Here is a 13,537-nt window from a genome sequence, read left to right as displayed (position 1 = left end):
GCAGTGTTTCTTGCATTCTGCTGCGATAAATTTTAACTTTATATTCCCACGTAGTGTATCTTTAACGTTGTCGCCGAAATACGCATTTTAGAAAGCTGTGTCCGTTGCCCACATGTGTCGCTTTTTGGCGGAGACACACACAGCACGGGATTATCGGACATCGCGAAGTGGACGTGCCGACGGCAAGCGAAAGCGCCTCGAAAGTATGACGTAAACGCGTTCCACGTGTTTGTCGCTTCCGTGAACATATAAGGGTGCGGTTAGCCTGTTGCGTTTTTTTTTTTTTTTCTGCGTTTACGGTCACCTGGGGGAGAATTCTGTAAAACAGTCCACCTTAGCGGACATGTCCATTCCGTCTGCCGCTGAAGTGCTGATTGGCTGTGGCGCCTGCTTGCGGCGGACGTGCAGCCCAGCCCAGCCAATCAGGACTTCAGCAGCAGACGGAGTGGGCATGTCCACTAGGTGGACTCTCTTACAGAATTCTTCCCCTGAGCTCACACGCCTCCGGCGTCGTCAAAGCGGCGTAGCTATAGTATATAAAGAAATAAAATTAATGGGTGCATGCGTCTCGCAACCACGGCTTTCTGGAGCTCTCTTTAAATGAGCGCACGCGTGCGAGAGAGAAGATGGAAGTGATCCAGGAAAATCGCGCACCGCACGAACCACGCATACAGCGTGACGCTCATGCTGCTTTACCCAAGTGTGAGGTGTCGGACCTCAGGTTGGACGCGCGCTCTAGTTTACTGACGTGTCGAACACCCGTCGTGGCCTGCCGCGCACATGTTCTCGGATTTATAGCAAAGACAGAAAGGTGCGGTGCTCAGCGATTGAAACGCTATACTCGGAGCGCATGGCTGCCGGCGCTTTCCACGCTACCGTTGGGCTCTGAGGCACACCGAGCTGGCGCATTGGGGTATACGAAGGAAGCGAACGTCTTTTTAACCATTATGACTTAGCGTGCATTTGGCCCCACAGCGCTCACCATGTGGCGCGAAAAGCGCCGGCCGCCATATGCGCTTCGAGTATATATAGCGTTTCGATCGCTGAGCACTGTGCACGGAAGAAGAGAAATACGTTGTAGTCCAGATGCTACAGCTGACCGACTGTATAATGCGATGTCATTACAAGGATTACGCTGCCTGCAGGATCGGTCAGCGTTTAGGGACCGCATTAAAACCGTTGCGAGGGCACAAACACCGTGCACTGGTGTGCGGATCGGCTTTACCAAGTCACAACATTTGATTACAGGCCACATTTGACTACTATATCTCCGGAACCGGTCCAGTTTTAAAAGCACCATCTCCGGTACGGACCCATGTAGTTCAGTATTACACTCTCTCCCGGGATCGTCCCAGTTTTGATTACACCGTCTTCGACCGGCCCAGTTTTGTAATTGTAAACAGAGCCAATCCCGAAGCTTAATAGTAAACTGTTTACTATTAAGCTTCGGGATTGGCTCTGTTTACAATTACATTGTCTCTGGCGTTGGCACACTGCAACAAACGGACGAATAGACAGAAAAACTGAGAGGGAATGTATACGCTAGAAAAGCGCTGTAAATTAAGAAAGCGCAAGGAACGATGAACAGTTTTGCAAGCAGTAAATTGATTCCAACCGAACCCCCTGGCCTCCGTGAGTGTTCTATTATTATTATTTTAGATGCGAAGCATCTTTTGGTCGGGACTATGTCACTCCCTCCCTCCATTCATCCGCCGTGCGGCGTCCACACCCCTACGGCGCATGCGCATCCTCCCCCCTCCTCTCCTCTCCTTGTCTCATCTCTCCTCTCGGCATTCCTCCTCTCCTCTCCGACGCTCCTCTTCGGATTGCGCAATGAATGGCAACACCTGCGGCTCCGCGCGCGATAATGCGTAGCAGCTTAGGTTAGAGGCGCGACGGTAGGTGCCCCAGAGGCACCAACAACAGTCACCAACGCCGCGCGCGTTCGGTGCGAAAGTGGGCAAAACGCCGACGGCGTCGACAACAGTTCTGCGCGTTGCTGGTGCTGCTGCATGTCCAAGTTTATTGACCCTTTTCGCGGTGATCCCGTGGGCGCTGCCATGTTTGACCACGTGGTGACACGTCCATTGCTTGCCTCAGCTGCCTCCGTTGCCTCCGCGTTTACAATGAATGTCTATGACGCTGGTGCGGCTTACTAAACCTCTGTTTCGGGAGATGTCGTAGACGGTGACTGGATGGACGACACGAATCTTTGGCCGCAATTTCAGAGAACATGCAAAAGCGCCTTCGGAGCTGATTAAGCTATGTCCAAACGGCTCGAGCAGCGTATATGGTGCTTGCTCTAAAAGAGGGGCTAAATATGTATTCGAAGCTACCCAAACTTTCCGCTCATGAATTGAATCAGGATTATGGTGTTTTGGTCTTCGTTCTTTATTTGGGCAAATATTTTGAAGCAGCGGCTTGTCACGTTTCTGACTCTGTATAAGGTTCCTCGGTGCGGTCACTATCTGATCGTTTTCTGCCTAATCACTCGTGGATGTGCTCAGTTCCGTTAGATTTGTTCTTGCTGCACACAAGGCTTGAAACGTAACTGTTCTGCACATTGTAATACCTAGTAGCAAATGCGTATTATCGCTAGTAACTCGCTTACTCTTGTGGACCGTCACGAAACATTCAGCTTCGACCTTTCGTTCGCTATTGGTGTAGTACCGTCACTTATTGTGCGTATATATTCAAGTGTTCGCCCATTCACTTATTCTTGACACGTTGCGAAAGACTGGGTGTAAGTTTCCGTGCTGGTTGGGGTAGGTGTGTGTAGATACTGTGCGCGAAACCTACTACGACAGAAAGCGGCGCTATACTCCCGTTATCATTATTTAACGAGCGGTACTCACTCTTGCCGACGTACCGGGGCTGAAGCGCTTTCTTTGAAGGTTAGCAACACAACGCTGGAGGATGAGCAAACTTGTGTATCCTCGACGAAAGCCGTACATCTCGAAGTGCCGGAAACATGTACGGACAGTTGCAGCAGCGGTCTGCGAACTTGGCCCCACATTTTCATTACATTCCTTAATATGCCAGTCACTATTTTTGCAGCCAACTGCTGCACACGTCTTCAATCCACATGATTTAAACCAGCATAAATGGAGCACAGTGCGTTAGCGAAAACTCAGTGGCATTTCCGACAGCTGATCGCACAGAAGCATGCAAGGTAGAGCGGTAATGGTTTCGTATTCGTGCGCGGTCGCTGAGGAGACGTATGGCGCGCCGCCGTAAGCGCCATCTCGTTTCTCTAGAACAAACTGCTCCGCGAAAAGGGTCAATACAGCTGATAAAACTACCTTGAGTCGACCCCATGGCTGCTTCGCATACTACTCAGGGTTCCCCTACGGGAAGATGGTGTAATTTTTTTTTTTTTTTTTTTTTGTCGCCGCAGTTCTCAGGTGAGCGTGAAGTATCGCTCATTTAATATTACTTACTCCTCATCAGTAATTGAATTTTAACTCGTTTCGAATAATCGTTTCGAACAATCCGCCAGCTTTCTTGACGAGTTTTTTTCATACTGGTTTTCAGGCATACGGTTTCCTTGAACAACATGTAGCAACAACAGCAGCAATCAATATTGTCACAAATACGCTGTCCGTGCAGCCTTCGTAGCCCGTAATTGTATGCGATCCTCCTGATAGTTCAACTTCATTTTTCTTTCAACTGCCCCTGTTTTGTTTCATGAACTCCGCGCAGCGGGCGAAATCGCCACTGGTGGCGTCAGCGAATCGGGAACGAGATCCGTCTTGCGCGTTTAAAAGAAATTGGTGAGTCTTAATCGCGCCCGTTGCCCCCGGCTAATCGAACCGACATCGCTCCATTCAGCCGGCGTTGCGCAACCGGAGTATTGGAGTGTTGATGAGATGAAGTGTAGACATTAGACAGTTTTTGTCACCTGTGCATGTTAAACAACACCAGGGTGGTCAGAATTAATCCGTAGATATGGATTATGCAGGATGTGCGGCGTAACGTTATGATCAACGGAAGAAATAAGAGGAGACGGAAAGAGCGATCACGAATGCCCGCGGTGCACGCACAGATTTGACGTTCCGCCAAACATGACTCGGACAGCAAGGTTTTCATATGCCTATAGCGACTAAAAAACAAAGCGTTATATTAGAAAGAAAGAAGAAACTCAGAAAATTGCTAGTCCGCACCTGCCGCCGTGCATGTGCGATCGATGGGGGCGAAATGCGAAAACACCTGTGTATTAAATTTAGGTGCACGGTAAAGAACCCCAGGTGGCCCAAAGTATTCCGGAGTCACCCCCCCCCCCCCTCCCCACTATGGCGTGCCTCATATTCAGATTGTGGTTTTGGCTCGTAAAACCCCATAATTTATCGCCCTCGTGCAGCGAACGTGTGGCTCCGCCATCCCCTGCGGCTCGCCACAAAGAGTAATCTTGACGAGAAGAAACAGTCGCAGTGATGAGTCCCTTCTATGCTGAAAATTACCGCAAATGCGTGCCGTTCAGGCTGATTCTGAAAGCGGTCACGGAGCATTTGCCGGGCCACGTTAGGGCTCTTCAAAGCAAGGGTATTCCACACACACACACACACACACACACACACACACACACACACACACACACACACACACACACACACACGCACACGCACACGCACACACACCAGCATGCCAGCCGTGGCATGCTTCGCTTCTCCCGAACGTCGCCCGACCGATGATCTCTATTAGCATCCCCCTTGAAAGCGGGGTGGCTGCTAATGGTCGCACAGCCTTGTTGAGCTAATCTGGTTTTACATCTGTTGCATGCGACTGATACAGGCAACCGTTCTCGATCTAACGAAACTCGATTTTATAAAGTTCCCCATCTAACGATTTCCCGGCAGGTACCCATAGGGTTCAATGTTGTCATCAACACGAATTAACGAAACTAATGGTCACCAAAACCGATTTAGCGATGTTTTTCCTGACATAAATGAGTAAAAAAAAAAAAAAAAAGGGTGATTTCTTTTTCTAACTTTGACCATAGTCTTTTAATAGCTTTTTGAGGGACTGTGCTTTGACACAGACGGGTTTTTCTACAAGCGCCCGCTCTAACGCTATCGCGTTAAGACATCTAGACGCCCGAGTCACGGCCTGTCATAGCTTCACGTGACCGTCTACCTGGCCTGCATCGCACGAGCAGTTCGGGCCGCCCTCGCGTACTTTTCTGACGCGCAGGCGTGGTGCAGCGGCAAATACAATGCCGCGGCTTTTGGGTGTCGTTACGCTACAATTTTAAATTTCGAAGGACCGGAAGATCTCTTTCTCGATTGTACGAACTTCCCGATTTAGCGAAATAATTCGAGCGTGCTCATATCGCTTCGTTAAATCGAGTTTCAACTGTACTTACTGCGTGCAACTCCGTAAGCGAGGCTGGGCAGGCGCACTCAACGCTGGGCGCCGTACCGTGGCGCACTGGTCAAGCAGACCGCGGCGGTCGTTCATCGGAAGCGCAGTGTCCGTGAAGAGACCATCAGAGTTCTAGGTGCGAGCAGCCTCGCGGCAGTCTTTCCGGGAAACGGCTTGCAGTGCGGAAGGGATGCATGCCAAACTCTTGTCGCTTTGCGTGCCTTGTACCAAAGGGATCGTATATCTGCTCTCCGAACGAGCAAAAAAAAAAAAAAAAAAAAAAAAAATCGAATGGCCTTTATGCGTAACCGTCGAGGGCCTGTCGCGCATAAACCCCCGCCGAACTTGTTTCGCGATGCCATTGGAAGAGAGAACAAGCATTCGCTGCCACTGGAAATGACCATCCTTATACACACCGAAGCGCACGCTATAGGCACAGCCGTTCGAGTATACTCCCAATCCTGGACGACTTGGCTCCTGGCATTAACTTCGGCAAGGTTTGTTGCTCGTATTTTTACCGTTAAGCATAAAAGAAAAGCGCGCAAACTGGCGGACGTGCTCTTCTCGTACTCCTCTCGTACTCCTTGTTTTTTTACCCCGATACTAGGCTTATCCTCCTTCTTGGGACTTTTCATTAAAAAAAGTTATTTTTTTCTTTTTTCGTTGTCTTTCCGGTAGTCGGTTGCCGTCGGAGCAGAGCCTGTGAAAAGTGCTGTGTCGGTCCCCCTCTTTTATTCAAATAATATTTTATTCATTTGACTTGATCTTGGGGCAGCTGGTGCGGCGACCATTCCTTGAGGTATATAGTATACGTGCATAGGCGCGACCGCGACGTCCGTTCGACACGCTTCGCTCGTCGTTGCCGCCACGACATCGGAAGTCCAGACAGCGTTAGCAGCAGTAACAGCGTCGAGACCCCTCGCATCTTGTCGCCTCCGGTCGACGGGTGCGCAGGCGCTTCGCACACGACGAGATTGCATCAGAAGGGGGCTGTATGAAGGGGCTATGGGGATTGGCGATAGACAGCTGGGGGGGCTGTTTATAGCACTACCAGTTATTTTTTTGCATCCTTCCGTCGCCCGGTGGGACGACTTCCGTCGTCCGACACTGAACTTGACGAGGCGGCCTCCCTCCCCGTCACCTCCTTGTGTGTGCGTCATGCAAGGCAGGAGAGATAGAGAGCGGCAAGGGTGGTTACGTGTTTGTGTACATATGCGCAGAAGCAGCGAGATGATGATGCACGAAGACAGGAAGCGAGGGGGGGGGGGGGGGGCAAATGTGTATACGGAGAAAGGAGGATGAGGAGGAGAAAGAAAAATATATAAAAAAATCGCAGGCGTCGCACGCAATATCACGACCCCCGGGAGCAACAGTGGCCGCAGTAGAAGCATCTTCTCTCTCCTCCGCAGCAGTCACGACGCTGCCGCCGTCGCCGTTCCGACGCCTTGCGCGCATTTTTATTTCTCTCGCTCTGTTTGAGTCATCCTCCTTTCGTTCTTACTTTGTTCCTCTGTATGCGATGGTCTTCTTCTCTTTCCTTTCCTGCCTCCTTCATTGGTAGTGCCGTTCGCGTTCGCCGTGGAAGTGGCGTGCAAAGAGGGTGGAAGGGGTTGCGGGGTGGAGGGGACAGTCGGCGGCCTGCGAATGTGTCGTTCTCTCGCGGGCACCCACGCCGAGAAGCGGCTGACGTGGGGGAATATACAGTGCATGCGACGCAGCTCCGCCGAAACAGACAGACAGAGGGGCGGGCGGGCAGGGCTGTACGCATAGCATCACCATCGGCGGCATGCTCTTTGCACGAGCGGTCACATCGCACACTGCGACTGCTATACCACGGGTCACCGGCTGCCTGCTGCAACGGCTCGGTCGTTAGGAGCCGTCGTTAGCGCGCCGCGGCAGTTGCATTGTATAGCTGGCCGAAAGCAGATCACTTCCCTCCTCCTCCCCCCTCGCTCGTCCCTTTGCCCTGGAAACGGGCCGCTTCACCCGCCGCTTGGTGCGGAGGAGGAACAGGCTCTCGCTGTGAAGCGCAGTCGACAGCGCTGTAGTCCGCCTGTGGTGTCGTCCCTGCCAGAAGAGGAGAGACTGACCGCGTCCCGCCAAGGTTCGGGTTAGTGCACCGCGTAGAGCGGCCAACGACGTCCGTCTAGGAGCATAGTGGAACCTCCGGAGGAACGGAGGACGACACCGCTGTGGTACCAGCCGCTGTACCTGCACTACTGCGGAGCAGGCCGGATCTGCGGCGACAGGCTGGTCGCACCGGTGTCTCCGGAGGACCGCCACAGGTGGACGAGGGGACTGAAGATAGCAGGACACGGTCCGCGGGCGAGGCTGCGTCCGCTCGGTCTCTTGTTCGCGAAGTGCGTGTGCACAACACGAAATTGTGGGGATCCCGCACACTCCGACGTACGTACGTCGTCGACTGGGGGCCTCTCTACAGAGTGGACGACGGGGTCCGTCCTGTAGTGCTGTACGCGTGAAACGCCGGAGGCGGCAGTATGGTGCTCGTGGTCGGTGCTGTGGACAGTTCGGTGCGCCTGTCGGCGACGAGTGGCGGCGTCCACGCGTCCGACGCGTTCGGATGGTGCTCCTCCTCGTCGCGCCGGCCGCTCGTGATGACCGAGTCGTCCTTGGGTGCCTTGCTGGCGGCGCCCACGCCGCCCCTGCTGCGTCGCATCCTGCTGCGGTCCCACGGTGACGCGGCCATGGGGGTGAGTTCGGGGCTGCTGTGCGGAGGTGAGGGGAGAGAGAGAGAGAGGGGATTGTATATTGAAAGGGAAAGAGGGCCCGTGTAGGTGGGCGGCTGCGCGATGGTGGCTGCATCGTGCCCGGGCTGCACACCTACATGTTGACATTTCGTATAACTGTTGGGGTTGAGGGATCGGAACCGCCAAATGTCGTCTATGGAGGAGTAGGTCAACTTGGGACGCCAACTTTTTTTTTATTATTTAACTAGCAGGATCGAGTTTTGAGACAAGCGTACATTCGAAGCCGCGACGAAGTACCTTCTTCTGAAATCTTCAACACAAATGCACTTTTTAGACATGGTTACTATAGCGTAAAAAGACCTCAAGAAGGAACAAGACCTAAAGAATTAAGGAACACGGGACCACGCTAGTCCCGTTGCCCGTGTTCTTCCGCTTTATAGTCCCTGTCTTGTGACGCTAGTAACCGTGTCTTATTATGCTCGTTACCAACTAGACCAACTTTCTGCCTTAACTATGCACTTCGTCGCAACATGTGGCAACACTTCGTCGCTCGTATCTGGAAAGTAGTGCAAACTTCGTAATTCCTGTGTACGAAGGGGGTGCAAACTTAACTCGCCGTCTCCAATACGTAAATTACAATACGAGTCATAAAGCGACTAGTTTTAAGGTTAATTAGCGAAATATTGTTAATTAGCATTTGGATTCATCATGCAAGCCGCCTCTTCAGATGGATTGCGCTAAAACAAAGTAACACCTTACGCATTAAGCACCGTCATTAGCTCAAAAATCTGCTCAGTAAGTTGTGATAGTGTGATCTTACTTATACATTGGTACTGTAAGCCAGCGGTATTCACTTTTCTTTTGAGAGAAAGTGATGGGCCATGTCCGGCATCTTGTGGCCAACTTTAGCGTCAAATTAACGAGTGGCAAATCAGTTGCGGTTTGGGGAACGAACCCGCGACCAACGCCTCGGTCGCGAGCTCGTTCGCACACATACTAGCCAACACTAACTCGCGTTCGTAATCACTTTTATTTGCACCTGCCGGAGCTTACTCACGCTCATACTCACCTGCACTCACTCACACTCTCCCCACATCCGCTCACGTTCGGTCGTGTACACTCGCCTCCACCCAAACTCACTGTCAGTCTGACTCTATAGTTGACACTCACTTAACCGCGGCATTCATTCGCTCATCTTCATATACCCACGTCTGCTCAGACACACCGACACTTATTTCCATTCATATCCAATCACACCTTTCGTCACTCAGTCACTCGCAGTCTATATCCCACGTCTGTGACGTAAACGTCGACAGATATACACGAGTCAATGTGCTCGTCAGTGAGTATATGTGCTCGTAAGTGAGCGCCGTGGTACGGCCGGAATGTTGATGTGCTACGATCCTGGATTTCCGGGACATCTTGCGCTATTCGAAACTCGCTTCTCTCGGCTTCTTTCAGTGGTCTGTGACGTCACAAATTTCGAAATATCAAGTTGTCGTTGATTTTCTCGAACGCTGACGGCGACAACACGATTAAATCGATTCTGTGCGGTTCCGCGTTCATTCAACTTCGGGACTTATATCTTACGCAATCGCCCCCGAGTCTCAGGAGGAAGTATGCATTACTTTAAAGGCACGTGTCCTGGCACAGCTTGATCGATGAAGGAGATTTGAATCCACCGAAAGTGAATTTTCGAGACTAGAAACCATTCTTGAACCGTTATTTACCCGCCGTGGTGGCGTAGTGAGTTCGGCGATGCGCTTCTAGGCGCGAAGGCGCGGGATCAAATCCCGGTGACGGGGGCCGCATTTCAATGAACGAATTGCAAAAAAAAAAAAAAAAAAAAAAAAAAAAAAAACCGTGTACCGTGCATTGCGTGTTCGTTAAAGAACCGCAGGTGGCCAGCATTAATCCGGAGTCCCCCACTACGGCGTGCCTCATATTGGTGATCGTGGTTTTGGACACGTACGAACCCAGAATTCAATTCAAAATTAACCATTATTTATACTCAGTTTTGCTTTTATTTTTACGCGGAGATAGAAGTTTATCGATAGATCACTGCGGCATGCTTTTGTAATTTCCTCTACAGCGCCCTGTGGGTTGCTGTTTGTACGGCTAATTAAGCCTTCAGCGAGTGGCGGATGAAAATATCCAATCACTGTATACATCTATCGTTAATTGTTTCGTGGGCCGCCTCGAAGTCCGCGGAAATCGGCAAAAATCCAGGCTCTTTCGCATTTTACGCGAGGTCGGTCGAACGCAGCGTGTAATCTATGTCGCAGATATACCATTGAGTGGATGAACGCGATTCCAGTTGACGTCGATTAAACGTTCTCTCTCCAGCGAGGCTCTCGCAATATATCATGCGCGGTTCTGTACACCCCATTCTGCTCACCCCCAACTCGCCCACGAAGACATTGTCTTTGCCGATCTCTGTGGCGTATCCAACGTATACTATACGTGACGCAGCAGTACGTTGGAGGCCACACTGCTCAGCTCCGACCCCGACAAGCAGATCTGGGTCGCGGGGCGGACAGAGGCAGCTTCAGGGAGTAGGTATATACTCCGGGCCGACTAACCGCCGTCGGCTCTTGCAGCTGAAGAAACCACCAGCCATTGGTTTCAAATAAAAGTGTCGTCCATCCATCCATCCATACATCCATCGACTTCCACTAGAGGTTGAACCGCCTTCCAACTTTTTTTTTTTTTTCCCTTGTCATTCACCATCTCGGGAAGTTTAGGATAATATGCACTACTTGGTCTCCTTGCTCGCCGCTTCTCCGCACGACGTAGGCAGTGTTTTTTTTTTTTTTTTTTTCGCGCAGTGAAAATGCCGATTAGTCCAAGCCTCCACGCGTACACGCTGCAGCTCTCTGTTGTCCCAGTTTTCATGCTTTCGTGCCTCTTTTCGCCGCATTTCGGCGGCGTGTGACGCGTCGTGACGCGCGTGACCTTGAGGGAACCTGGCGGTCGTCTTCTCTGCACGCTGCTCGAGGGCTTTCCCCCGTGCACGGCTGCATTGCAAAACCCGCCGTGACCGTCGAGGTGGCACGCGTTTCGTGAATGCATCGAGGACGTTCGATCTTTCTCGTTCGCGCCGCGCCAGAGAAAAAAAAAGAACTGTAGAGGAATGCGGGCAAAACGGGACGCAGCCCGCGTCTTTCCTCAATAAACAGATGAGGCAAGGAGACTTAACGACGAGGCATTTGGAAAATGGAGTGTATAGAGGGGGTCGTGGAATGAAAGAAAGGCTGTCGGTGTTGGAGCGGACTTTAACGGTTTGTTCGGAATTGCTGGCAAAAGTCGGTGAGGTAAGCCGGCCCGCGGACGACAGATCGAACACGGCGATAACACGAAGCTGCGCGCGCGCGATCGTTCCGCCGTTACAGCGTGCGCGAAAAAAAAAAAAAAAAAAAAAAAAAAACGCTTCGGTGTTCGGGTTAATACGCTACGCATCAATAGGTTTTCCCATTTGCTCGCGCCGGCGGCGTGGATTCTCTCCTTCGGTCGTGTCTTTGCAGTCTCTCTACACTCTTCTTGGCCTGGATAGACCGGGACCGTGAGAGACTTATCCCGGACCACGGTGTATACACATTGTGCCGAAAACGCGGCGATGGCTGCCGATATTGCGCTCCGCGCACGACACGCGAATGGTAGTTGATAGCGGTCTTATTATATACCCTTCTCGTCCGAATGTTTCTGATCATTCGTTTTGGGTAGGTTTGTAGGTCTCCACACTGTGGTCCTTCCGTAAAAGTGCTGCTAAGCGTGCGATGGGACTTGTGCACGATCGACCAAAAAAAGTTTACGGACCAAGGGATCTGACAAAAAGCTGAACATCTCCGCAGCCTCAAAACGCAGCCTGCAGGTATTCCCATTTCCAGCCTCTACTGGTATAGGCGAACAACATTGTGATGTACGGTTTTACTGGATACCTTTAAAGGCTGCTCGGATATTTAGCGTTTTCTGAGATCCCGTGGTCCGTAAACTTTTTTGGTCGATACGCGACCCAGTGAGACCGTGGACTAAACGAACACTTGGTAATTTTGCAACCAACTTTTATGAAATCGAGGCTGCTAACGATTCCTTCACCGGTTCGGTCTCTCACCGTCTATGTCGTTCGTTAGGCAATTCGTGAGTGTAACCCGGCACAGGTTCGCACGAAATCGACGCAGTATAGGTCCTCCTCCTCTCTCAGTGGTGTTTATGTGTTTAAATAATAATAATAATAATAATAATAATAATAATAATAATAATAATAATAATAATAATAATAATAATAATAATGATGATGATGTCAATAATTCATTTTACGTGCCAGGAAACAACACTGAGGTCTGAGTGATGGTGCACAGGAAGGGGGGGGGGGGGGAGTAGAAATGCAGAACTACAACAAAAGTTATGGGATAAAAATTAGATAAAAAAAAGAAAGACTGGATATACAGCCACGTAGTAAGCAACGAGGGAGCATTGACAGTCAATTGTGGTACGGAGTACACATGAGGAAGGAGAGAATTGTCTGAAGACAGGAGAGTGCTGCGGCTAGACAGACGCCCCAAGAGAAAGTGCGACGCATGGAAACGAAAGAAGACAACACGTACATTTTTAAAGATATCAGGACGGAGAAATTGACAGTATATTATAGACTTCGCATTCTGTTGAGAGGCGAGTGTCTGCTGAAAGAGGCAGAAACGTGGAAGGGTCAATGTTCCCTGCAGTGTACTCTATTGCGCGGAACCCGCAGGGAAACAGAAGCTACTAGATTCGAACACGTTTATGTATTTATTTATTGTCAATACCTTTAATCGTCGTACCTTTGAAGAGGAGGTGTTATTATAATTGCACGAATGATTTTGTGTAAAAGGGAGACGTCGGTACGACTGCGTCTGCAGCTGATTGACGTAAATGTAGGATCGTCATCCAAACTTGAAAGGTTGTTGGTGCTCGAGGTCAGAAAGCGATGTTTACATATAATAATGAACTTTGCCATGGTCATGCTCAATTGGTATGCTATTTGAATCGCTTGTGCCGTTCCTCACCACTGAAGAGTATTTTAATTTTAAGTAATGGGGCGCATATGGATTGGATGCGAACACTTTGAGGAACGGAAGTGGGATACGGAATTCTCTTGTAAGTCCGCAGACAGAATCGAGAGGGCGCAGGCCTCGGGATGCTACGCGCTTATAGAGTGGGCGGAGAAGCTTAACGTACGTGCTATCAAAAAAAAAAAAAAAAAAAAAGACACCGAGAATGCTAATTTATGCAACCTTCGTCGACACTGCGCGATCGATCAACAGAATGGGAGAAGACGACATATTGTGCGTTTTACGCCAGCATGACAAAATTCTGGTTTTAGATGAATTTACAGTCAGCCCGTCTGATTGGCAGCATTCGGAGAATGATGAAGAGCGCGGCAGTCCTCAGTACTGTGTATCTTCTTAAACATTTTGATGTCGTCAGCGTAA

The 13,537-nt window shown here is 50.4% G+C and overlaps 1 protein-coding gene across 5 annotated transcripts in view; it reads left to right on the top strand.

Moving 5' to 3' along the window:
* Positions 1–13,537, top strand: part of LOC119445796 (CAP-Gly domain-containing linker protein 1) — a 139,685-nt gene that overhangs the window by 3,044 nt on the left and 123,104 nt on the right. The window contains exon 1 of one of the 5 annotated variants that reach the window (XM_037710075.2): positions 7,469–8,072. The exons of 2 other annotated variants lie outside the window; for them this stretch is intronic. In XM_037710075.2, the coding sequence (XP_037566003.1) occupies positions 7,860–8,072 (213 nt within the window). In that variant the 5' untranslated portion in view covers positions 7,469–7,859. Of the gene's footprint in view, positions 1–7,468; positions 8,073–13,537 lie in introns of those variants that run through there. 2 more of the 5 variants (XM_037710076.2, XM_037710079.2) reach the window with 2 other exon arrangements.

Source organism: Dermacentor silvarum, chromosome 3 (assembly GCF_013339745.2).
Source record: "Dermacentor silvarum isolate Dsil-2018 chromosome 3, BIME_Dsil_1.4, whole genome shotgun sequence".
In the NCBI taxonomy this organism is placed as follows: domain Eukaryota; kingdom Metazoa; phylum Arthropoda; class Arachnida; order Ixodida; family Ixodidae; genus Dermacentor; species Dermacentor silvarum.
The sequence above is the reverse complement of the archived record's forward strand: the minus strand, read 5'-3'. Positions and strand labels throughout refer to the sequence as shown.